At 37.0% G+C, this 11,075-nt stretch overlaps 1 protein-coding gene and 1 pseudogene across 1 annotated transcript; one reads left to right on the forward strand and one right to left on the reverse strand.

The window, feature by feature from the left end:
• The first annotated feature begins 6,590 nt into the window (after window positions 1-6,590).
• On the forward strand, window positions 6,591-8,422 carry LOC145001388 (AAA-ATPase ASD, mitochondrial pseudogene; annotated as a pseudogene).
• A 1,500-nt stretch (window positions 8,423-9,922) lies between these two features.
• Window positions 9,923-10,474, reverse strand: LOC145002860 (large ribosomal subunit protein uL10-like). The gene is made up of 2 exons (XM_078962045.1): window positions 10,247-10,474; window positions 9,923-10,165 (listed from the first exon to the last, which is right to left on the reverse strand). The coding sequence occupies exons 1-2, from the start codon at window positions 10,472-10,474 to the stop codon at window positions 9,923-9,925; spliced, it is 471 nt and encodes a 156-aa protein (XP_078818171.1).
• Between the last annotated feature and the right edge of the window lie 601 nt (window positions 10,475-11,075).

Consider the following 11,075-nt stretch of genomic DNA (forward strand, 5'->3'; position numbering starts at 1 on the left):
CATGTTTTACCCCAACATTTTTGTAGATATAAAATACATATACAATTTAAATCATATAAAACTTGTATAAAATCGTTCATCCAGTATAGATAGCAAGTATAAAAATAATATACACACATAGCATGTAGTTTATATAAAATACTTCATATCTATGTGTAAGATGAAAGGGACCATGCACTTACTTGAAAAGGTGGTGATTCCGAACTCAGACAGTGCTTCGCTTCTTAAAAATAATTTCGATCGACGAAACCTAGTATTATTACCACTAGAGTTTAGTCTATTATTCGTCAAGACTAATTAATAGTCTAGCTATTATTACTATTATATAAGCGTTAAAAAAAATACTTATATAACCCATAATAATAGCCCAAGTATTTATTATAAGTTCCTAATAACGTTACTATAATTAAATAAAATGTTATATTAAAAATAGCGTAGGCGTAACTCACTTACAATGGGTTTTATAGAAAACCAGGCTTTGCTTGGAGCAGCGTTCCTGAGCCAAAAAGCTCTTCCTCTCGGAGCCGTCGAGCACTCCGAGGCTTCCGCCTGGTGATAGAGAGGTTCCCTAGGCTTTTCGGGGATTTCGGGGCTAGAGAGAGGTTCTAGAGAGAGATTAAAGAGAAGAAAGAATGGGAAAGGTGTGAAGAAAATGATGGTGGGAGGTGGTATTTATAGGGTGAAATATGGCTGAACTTGGTGCCACATGTCACCATCTGGTGGCAAGTCTTGTGGAGAAAGCAATTGTCAAGATTGTGTCACGTCACCCATTTTCACACAACACACTTCCGAATTCTAAAATCTGTAACTTTCACATACAAGCTCCGTTTCTGACGTTCTTTATATCCACGCGTAGGTAAAAAAAGATATACAACTTTCATTTTGACTCCGTCGGCTAATTCTCGACCGATCTTAAATTTAACAGTACGAGGAGATTATACTGTTAAATGTCGGTGCAAAATTCGTAACATTTACATACGGACTCTATTTTCGTCTGTCTTTTTACCATTGAGTTCCTATTAATGAGATCTTCAATTCTCATTTAGGTCGCGTAGGCCAAAAACCGCTCGATCTGAAATTCGAGTTTCGGGCTGTACACTGCTAAGTTGAAACTTCGAAAAATCATAACTTCCTCATACGAAGTTAGATTTGGGCGTTCTTTTTATGGACGCTCTCGGTTTAATGTATTTTACGACTTTCCTTTAGGTTTCTAAGGCTAAAAGTCGCTCTATCGTAAGTTCACTATTTACGTTTCCCGGTGTCGTGGCGGTTTCATCGTGAAACTTCGACGGGTCATAACTTCTTCGTTATAACTCGGATTTCGGTGTTCTTTATATCCCCGGAATCCTTGTTTCGACCACTACAACTTTATGAAGAGATATAGGGCTTATCTCACACTTTAATTTTGATGCTTATTTTTATTCTTTATTAATTATACATTTATAATTAAATAATAAGTATATAAATACACATAATTCACATAATACTCAAATATTTAATATTTATTACTTCAAAAAGTGTTACAATAGTTGACCTAGACTATTACATTGTCAAAAATGCTTAGCGTCAAATATCGAGTGTTACAAGATTTATCCCCAAAAACGTGATTAATTAATAAATATGAGGCCTTATATGTTAAAATAAAGTTTTGGGTGAAAATCCCGCGTTAAAATGATGAAAAACGGGCCTAAAATGCTAAAAATATTGAAAACCGGTCAAAAATTATCAATTTCCGAAATTCTGGGCTGGAGGTTCAGTCCCAGCCCTTAGAACCGAAAATAGATGGGGGAACCGACAGTAGGATTCCATCTTGGAAGAGGAACCGAGAGAAGGGGAAGGAGAACCAAACGTGTGAAGGAGGGAAAGGAGCAGGAGGCGAGGCTCGGTCTCGGTTGTGAAGGCGAGGCTCGCTCCTCGGACATAAGGTGAAGTCCTCTCGATACGTTGGGCGTACAAGGCGTACATTCCACGTACTGATGGTTTAGGTTTCTAATCTCATAACTATAATTGGTATGTACTTTACCCGATACAACATGGTCCATTGTAGGTTACATTCACCATAACAATTTGATAGGATAGATATTTAAGAAAGAGGTTACTTGTGATTTATTAATATATTATAAGTATAATATATTAATTGAGAAATCATATTATTTAATTAGTATTGATCAAGAATTAATTTAGTGATCAAAAGAGACTGATTAAACTAACGGGGACTAATTATGTAAATCAGTGATATATATGGTTTGGGCTAATGATCCATGATTGATTTATGATGGAGTAAGCTTATGAGATAGTCCATGAAGTGTTAGTCAAAATCAATTGTTGGATCATAAGCCTAAGTGTAAGAATTAGGGTTTACAAATGACTCTTGGAATTCTACACTATATATGTAACCTCTAAACCCCTAAAATTGGACCAAGAGTATTCTAAGACGATATAGTCGATTTTTGGTGCTCCAAGCTCTCTCTCTCTCATTGTTATCCAATTGTTGGTGGTGTTTTGTGAAACATTTGAGGCATCACACTTGAAATGATAAGCTCTTGAAAGGTCAACTTCTACTAGCTAAAAGATAATCATCTAACTAGTTTTTGTGTTTCAAATAACAAATTTGTATGCTAGTTAGGCTTCATGCTTTGGAAAAAGAATATTTCATGTATAACTAGAGAAAACATAGATCCAAAGCATTAGGGTTGTATGTGCACCATAGGGATGTTATAGTGCTCAAAACCCATCAGTGGTATCAGAGCTTAGGCTGTTTTATGTTATATTTATGCATGGCTAATTGTTCAAAGTTAAAGCAAAAACGAAAAAGTATTTTATGCCAGACTGAACTCGATGGGTCCCATGAGGAACTCGACGAGTTCATGATGAACTTGATGAGTCCATTGCTTGACTCGACGAGTTGGACAGTCTGTTGGTAGTTTTTCGGGTTTTTTTTGGCCTGAATTGGATTAGGATCATTATCACAAATTGTTTTGTATAAAAAATTCTTTTTATATGGTAGTGATTAGCCTCATCCAATTAATAGATAATTGTCAAAATTTTAAAATAATTGTTAGGTTATATGATGAAGCTAATCATTTGTAATTTTTTGGTTTGAAATTATCTTGCTTTATGAGTTAAATTAGATCAATTTGGTAAATAATAAATTATATCAAAATTTTATTAGTTAAATTAGATCTAAATGTTTCTTAAAGAGTTTCATAACTTGTCCTCAAGTTATTGAATATGAAAGGTCTCATTCATGGAACATTAACTCCTTAAGTTATGGAATTCAAGAGGTTTTGAATAGTTTCAAAACTTACCCTAAAGTTTTGGAATTTAAAAAGTCTCATTTATGAAACATTAAAATTCCAAACCCTAGAATTTTAAAAGTTTAAAATTCAAACCTTATACTATTATAATATTAAAAGTTTAATACTTAAATATATGTATAAGACAAGTCATTTTTACCATTAGTAGGCCTCATTCACGAAGCCTATCAATAAGCGGGTATAGGCAAACTGCCTATAAAATGGTGGTTAAATGGGTGTCCACTCTCACCCACCGCTTCCTTTATTGGTGGAGGGTCGTTAGCCGAACATGTAGGATAGGACATTAATTCTCATTAAAAATTATAATGATAATTATAAAGTAACTAAATGTTTTATAAATTCCCAATCTTAGTTAGTTTAGGAAAAATGTGAAAATGGTACTATTCCATGAAACTACACTTTTCACCTTGCCAAGTCGTTAGTGGAGTGTGTGTGGCAAACCGGCACACTAATTTGTGACTAGCAAGGGTGGCAGGAGTAGCTTGAAGGTAGGAAAGGATGAGCCGAAAGTCAGGTCTCGGTTCCGCATGATTATAGGACTAAAATAGACCGAGTACTCTGTCCATTTCGGTTGAGAGGATTTCGGTTCCCAGGAGGTTCGGCTCTAAGCGGTTCGGCTCCTAAGAGGAGTTTCGGCTCCTAAGAGGGGTTTCGGCTCCTTAAGGCTGTTTTTCGCATAGACTTCCGTTTTCGAGCTGTTTTTGACCCAGTTAAGGGTCAGGATGACCCGAATGATTATAAAAAGTTACAGGAACTTTTGAGAGAGATTTGGGAGATATTTTTAAGAGAGAGAGAGCTAGAGTGAAAACGATTGAGAGTGGTTTCGTTTGTGATATTTTTGAGTGTCCGGCTTCGCAACGCAAGGTTTGTAAACCCCGTTAAGCCATGTTTAAGGGTCTTACACACTCCCAATGAGTATGCAACATTGTTTTATCGGTTTGGTTCGTTACTTACCACAATTTTAGGTTAAGGAAATCTAGATATACGAACTTTTCAATTGATGATTTCTCATTAGAATAGCGAATTGTATAGTAATTTCATAACGTAAACCTTAGGATACAAGGGTTAACTGAGTTGACCAGTTTGACTTGTTGACTTTGACTTGACCAGATTTTGACGGTTGTCACAAATTTTGACTTTATTTTTAATATATTATAAATATATTATTTTTAGTAGACCAGGATAGGAAAACTCCGTTCAAAATTCATATCTCCTTCATCTAAACTCCGTTTTTTTCTGTCATTTTGTCGTTTCGCTACTATTAACAAGATCTTCGATTCTCGTTTAGGTTGTCTCGGCTAAAACCCGCTTGATCTAATATTCGAATTTCGGGCTGCATACTGTTACTGCTGAAACTTCGAAAAATCATAACTTCCTCATACGAAGTCAGATTTAGACATTGTTTTTATACACGCTCTTGGTTTAACGTATTCTACGACTTTCATTTAGATCGCTAAGGCCAAATATTTCTCTAACGTAAATTCACTATTTACATCGCGTTGTGTCGTGTTGGTTCAATCGCGAAACTTCGACATGTTATAACTTCTTCGTTATAACTCGGATTTCAACGTCCTTTATATGTACGGAATCCTTGTAGCATATACTACAACTTATTTAAGATTATTCATTCTAAATAATCTTCTCTCAAAAAGTCATTTTTGACGCTTAACGTCTCTAAATTGACTAGTACGGATCTACGGACGTTACACATGGTCCTTTTGGGTTGCCTTCACCATAGCAACTGATAGGATGAACTAATGAGAAAAATGATTAATTATGATTTATTAATATATTATATGAATAATATATTAAAAGAGAAATCATATTGTTTAATTAATATGAATTAATTTTGTGGCTAAAAGAGATTAATGAATATTGCAATTATATGATAGTTGCAATTGGGCTATGGATTCCTAATGGAAAGTGGATTGGACGAAATCTATGGGAAGCCCATATGAATTTCGTCTAAGGGCTTTCTAGAGGGATTTCATGGGTTGCTTAAGGCCTAAGCAGAGAATTAGGGTTTCACCTGAAACCTTAGCAGCCCACACAAGTATAAAAGCACCCCTAAGGCTCCCAAAAACTTGGCTAACACTTCTAAGAGAACCCTAGACGTGTTTAGAGCCTCCTCCTTCTTCTCCTAAGTCATCTTGTTACTCATGGTGTTTGTGACTCTATTAAAGGTGCAACATTTGAGGCACTAAGCTTTCAAGAGTCAAGATCAAGGAGATTTGTGATTGTTATTGATACATAACAATCAAGGTAAGATCTAAACCTTTTTATTATGATAATATCGATTATTATATGCTAGATGTAGGGTTTATGAGCTTTGGATAATTATTGCATGTTCATTAGACAAACTAGATGCAAAGCTTTAGGGTTTCATATACACCATATGATTGATGTTGTGCTTAAAACCCATCAAAAAAGCACAATCCTAATTCACAAATACAAACAAATTGTTCAAATAACATAAAAAATGTTTAGTTTCACAATGATTTTAGAGAGTGACCAGTATTATCGGCACTAAAAAAATGAAAATTAAGTTTGAATTTATTAAACATAGATAATAATAATGCAACATTATAATTTACAAATTAATACTTTGATTAATAAATGATAATATTCAAATAATTATTAAATTAAATTTATATAATAAACATAAATGGATTGACGGATTGAAAATGAGTTGATAATTTTCATCAAACCTAACCTATTTAATTAAATAGGTTAGACATGTTGACCCATTTATTTTAAATGGGTTGAAATAGAGATGTCAACGGGGGTAAACGGGACGAGGAATGCATCTCCCGTCCCCTCCCCCGAAATTACACATATGTAAATATATGTGTAATTTGTTAACGGGGTCCCCATGGGGATTTCGGGACGGGATTGCCTACACCCGCCCTCACCCCCGAAATTACAACGGGGGGTTAACCTTGCCCCACCCCCGTCCCCACCCCCGAATTTTTTTAAAAAATCCCCCAAACGGGACGGGACCCCCCCGGAAACGGGTTCCCACGGGATTTTTTGACATCCCTATGTTGAAAATCTCAATCCAATTCGTTAATTTTAATTTGGGTTCGGGTTGAATTGATGGGTTGAATGGGTTTTGAGGGGATCTAGTATAGTCTAATCAAATGATGCAATTACCATGACATCATTCAGAACGTCGTTTACCCTTTCGGAATTTCATATACCCACAACGGTTTCTTCACGACACCGTGCCATAAACGTTTCTTCAAAAGATTACAAAAAAGAAAGACTTATTACATTCACAATTGCTAAATGCCATTTAACTTGGTGCTATATAAACTGAGACGTGATCTATACCCTCGTCTAATTATCACCATTTTACCAACAGATTTGAGTGCTGTGAGCAAGAAGAAAGAGATGATGGGGGATATGACTAATTTAGGGTCTCTAATGGCTGCCGTAATGTTCGTTTGGGCAATATTCGGGCAACTGTTTCCACAAAAGTTCCAAACCGATATCATGAAATACGTTAACAAAGTGGTTAGCTATGTGTACCCTTATGTCGAAATCACTTTTCATGAATACCAAGCAGACAGCTGGTTCGAGCGAAGCAAAGCCTTTGTTTCCATTGAACGTTACCTCAGCACCAACTCCTCCAACAGAGCCAAACGGCTCAAAGCAAACGTGGTCAAAGACTGTGAATCCGTCGTTCTGAGTATGGACGACTACGAAGAGGTCACAGACGAGTTCCAAGGCATCAAGATCTGGTGGACGTCGAGCAAAAGCATCCCAAAACAGCAGGCTCTCTTTTCCTATCGAGGCGAGGAGGAGAAGCGGTATTACAGGCTCACATGTAAAAGAGAGCACCGAGATATCATCACTAAAGTTTACTTGCAGCATGTGCTCGATGAAGGAAAGGCGATTGCAGTGAAAACAAGGCAACGAAAGCTCTATACTAACAACAAGAGTGAGAGTGAGAACTGGTCTGGTTACAGGAGGAATATGTGGAGCCACATCATATTCGAGCATCCTTCCACATTCGACACTCTTGCAATGGACCCGAAAAAGAAGAAAGAGATTTTAGATGATCTTATGATGTTCAGCAAGTCGAAAGACTACTACAAGAAGGTGGGAAAGTCATGGAAACGAGGATATCTTCTTTATGGTCCCCCAGGAACTGGAAAGTCTAGCATGATTGCTGCCATGGCTAACCTTCTGGAATACGACATCTATGATCTTGAATTAACCTCCGTGAAAGATAACACGGACTTGAGGAAGCTACTCATCGACACTTCAAGTAAGTCTATAATTGTGATTGAGGACATCGACTGTTCACTTGATTTAACTGGTCAGCGAAAGGAGAAAAAAGAAGAGACTAAAGAGGAGGAGAAGGATCCAGTTCGCAAGGCCGAGGAGGAAAAGGATAAGAAGAATAAGGGAAGCGAAGTGACTTTATCTGGGCTTCTGAACTTCATTGACGGGCTATGGTCGGCTTGTGGGAGTGAGAGACTGATCGTGTTCACAACAAACTTTGTTGAAAAGCTCGACCCTGCTCTGATTAGGAGAGGGAGGATGGATAAGCATATCGAGCTTTCCTATTGTTGTTTCGAAACGTTCAAGGTGCTTGTGAAGAACTATTTGGATCTTGAATCACACGACTTGTTTTTAACCATCAGTCGACTCTTGGAGGAGACCAAGATGACTCCAGCTGATGTTGCGGAGAATTTGATGCCAAAGTCATTTGAAGAGAATGCTGAGAGTTGCTTGAACAAGTTGATCCAATCTTTAGAGAATGCAAAAGAAGAAGCAAGGCTGAAAGCTGTGGAGGATGCCAGGATCAAAGCTGAGGAAGAAGCAGCTAAGAAGATTGAAGAAAATGGTGAGAAGGTACAAGAGACTGATGCAAAGAAGTCTGACCAGGATACTGAAATGGTACAAGTCGGCGATGGAAAAGAAAACGGTGTCTTGACTGAATAGTATAGTATGGCCCACCATAGCTGTCAGCTTTGTTAATTGCATCTCTGTATTGCTATATCCTTTTTCGCTTACAAGTAGTCAAATGAAATTAGTCAAAAGTCAAGTGTGGTCGGTGTTTGAAGATATGAATCAGATTTAAACTATTATACCTATTATATTAAGATTTCGTGTAATTTATTCTTATTTGTAATGTGCATGGCAGTCACTGCAATCCAAAATGATATTTTTCATTTTTATTTTTAAAATATTATATAAAATATTATTTTTCATCTTTCTATTTTTTTAAAATTTTCAATATGACCATTTTGATTTTGAATTTAAGAAAATATCACTCTCACCTCTATTATTTTATATAATTTTTGCTATATCTTCATAGTACATATAATCTGGTTTTTTTTTACAATTTCCGTTCGTTTATTTTAAAAATATATATATTTATTTTTATATATATGTCTGTATATATTTGCAGTGTTTAACTTCCGTTCATTAATTTAAAGAAAAAACAAAAATTACTTTTTTTATATACATGTAGTTATAAATTCGAGTTTGCGATCTTCGGCACAAAAAAAAAACTCATGTGCCGACAACTTCTATATATGTCGACAACATCGGTCATTGTACAACTTAAGTTATCCCACCAACATCATGTTATATGGTAGCCCAAATTTTTTGGCTGGATGTATCTATGTCGACGACTTGTCGTCGTCATAAACTAGGCGGTAACGAAAAGGGTTTGTGCAGTTTTCTGAAAACTTATGCCGACGACATGTGGTCGTTATTGGTTACAAAAATATAATTTCTATTATTTATAATTCATGTTGTAGAAAAAAAAACTAGACAAGTTTTCAAAAATGGTCTCTGTGGTATGGATTTTTTCTAGCTTTTGGTTCAAACCCCGACTTTTTGTATTGGTAGTTCTTTTGAGTTAGTTTCGTTGTGTATTTAGTCTCTCCAAATAATAAAATGCATGTTATGCTCTTCTTGTAGTTATTTCTCATTTTCTGAAAAAGATTTAATACTTATTAAATAAATTTTATAATTAAAAATAAAAGGGTTCACCTCTCTCTCTCTCTTTGTGTGTGTGTGTGTGTCTCTGTCGCTCTTCCTTTCTCTTAGAAACATGCAACAAAAATTGATGGATCTTTGATCTCTCTCTCTCTCTTTCTCTCTCTCTCTCTCTCTCTCTCTTAGAACCTACAACTAGGTATTACCAAAAGGGCCAAACCAGTCGGAATCGGACCGGACCCGGGAACCGGCTTCGGCAAAAATCAAGAACCGAATCGGCCCGGCAGTTCTGCCGGTTCCCGGTTCCTACCGATTCTTGTCGTGTCTTCAAATGTTGGAACCGGTCCTCGAAAAATAACATCATACGGTTCCGGTTTTTGTCGGTTCTATCGGTTCCGGTTATATCGGTTTCGGTTCCTACCGGTTCCCGGTTCAAAAAATCCACTAAAATAACATCCCAGTCCCAGCCCGACCAGTTCCATCGGGTTCAGGTTCCGGTGTCAATTCCGGTGCCGGTTCCGGTTCCGGTTCCGGTTCCGATACCGATTCCGGCCGGTTCCCTGGTCCATATGTTCATCCCTACCTACAACTAAAATCGATGGAGCTTTCTAAGTCTTTCTTGTGCATCTGATTTCCCATTTAACACTCTAAAACACACAGAGCAAATTTTTAATCAAGTCTTCTTCGGTCAAATCAAGAACCTCATGGAAAAATACAGATCCATTGTCATACACAGTAAGAACAATAAGACCATATGAGAATAGCATGATGCCAAGTTTGTCCAGGAGTACAGCGTCGAAGGATCCCACATTATCACCCTTCTTGATGAGCTCAATATGGGTGGTGATTTCCACAGTACCTTTGTTAATCGTGTTAGGAATGTTAAGAACCTAGAAGAAAGAGGTATGAGATGGATCGAGACTAGTGTTGTCGGGTGGAACAACCGTATCCATCGGAGCCACAAGTCTAACATGCATAGGAGCTTCGACCTTATACTTGGCAACTTCTTCACTGACTTCCTTCAAGTCTCCCTTTGTGAAGATTAGGCCAACACTCCCAACAAATAAAGGGATTAGATTTTGGGAAGCCTTGTTTCCAGTTTTCTTGATATACATCCTGGTTGAGTGCAATTTGATATAACCTCCGGTAAACCTCCTTTCATCTTTCTTCTTCTCCGTTACAAACTTAGAAGCCTCCATAATCGTGACTCCTAATTTCCTTTGGGATTTGGTTTCGAATCTTGGGAAAAACACGATTAAGGGAAGAGCGAGGGATATGGAAACCCGTTTTCTTGCAAGCTGGATTTATACTTCATATGTGAGGTGACGATTTCACTTCATGTCTTCGGACTACTAGCTATTGGGTCAGCACCACAGGTGGTGGTAGAATGGAGTGTTGTCTTCTCCGATTCCTCCTGTGATACTAGTTAGGAGTTTACCTCTTTATGTAGCATACAATTGACATAAACAACATAAAATACTAGTTAGGAGTTTACCACTTTATGTAGCTTGTAAAACTTGTTGTATTTGGCATTTAAGAACTTAGCACCGCAAGTGTGATGCCTGAAACGGTTCACAACACACCCTTGAACAATTGGATGACTTAAGAAAGGTTTTTAGGCACACAAATCGGCTATGCTTCTCCAAGAACACATTATGTAACCGATTTTAGCCATGGGGTCTAGTATATATATGTATGAATTCAAGAGTCAAGGATTAAACCATAATCCATACTCTTGGGTTATGGTCCATGTTTCATGTGGGCTAACTCTTCATGGAACTTACATAAACTTAGCCCATC

Source organism: Lactuca saligna, chromosome 6, assembly GCF_052625555.1.
Source record: "Lactuca saligna cultivar CGN05327 chromosome 6, ASM5262555v1, whole genome shotgun sequence".
Taxonomy (NCBI): Eukaryota; Viridiplantae; Streptophyta; class Magnoliopsida; order Asterales; family Asteraceae; genus Lactuca; species Lactuca saligna.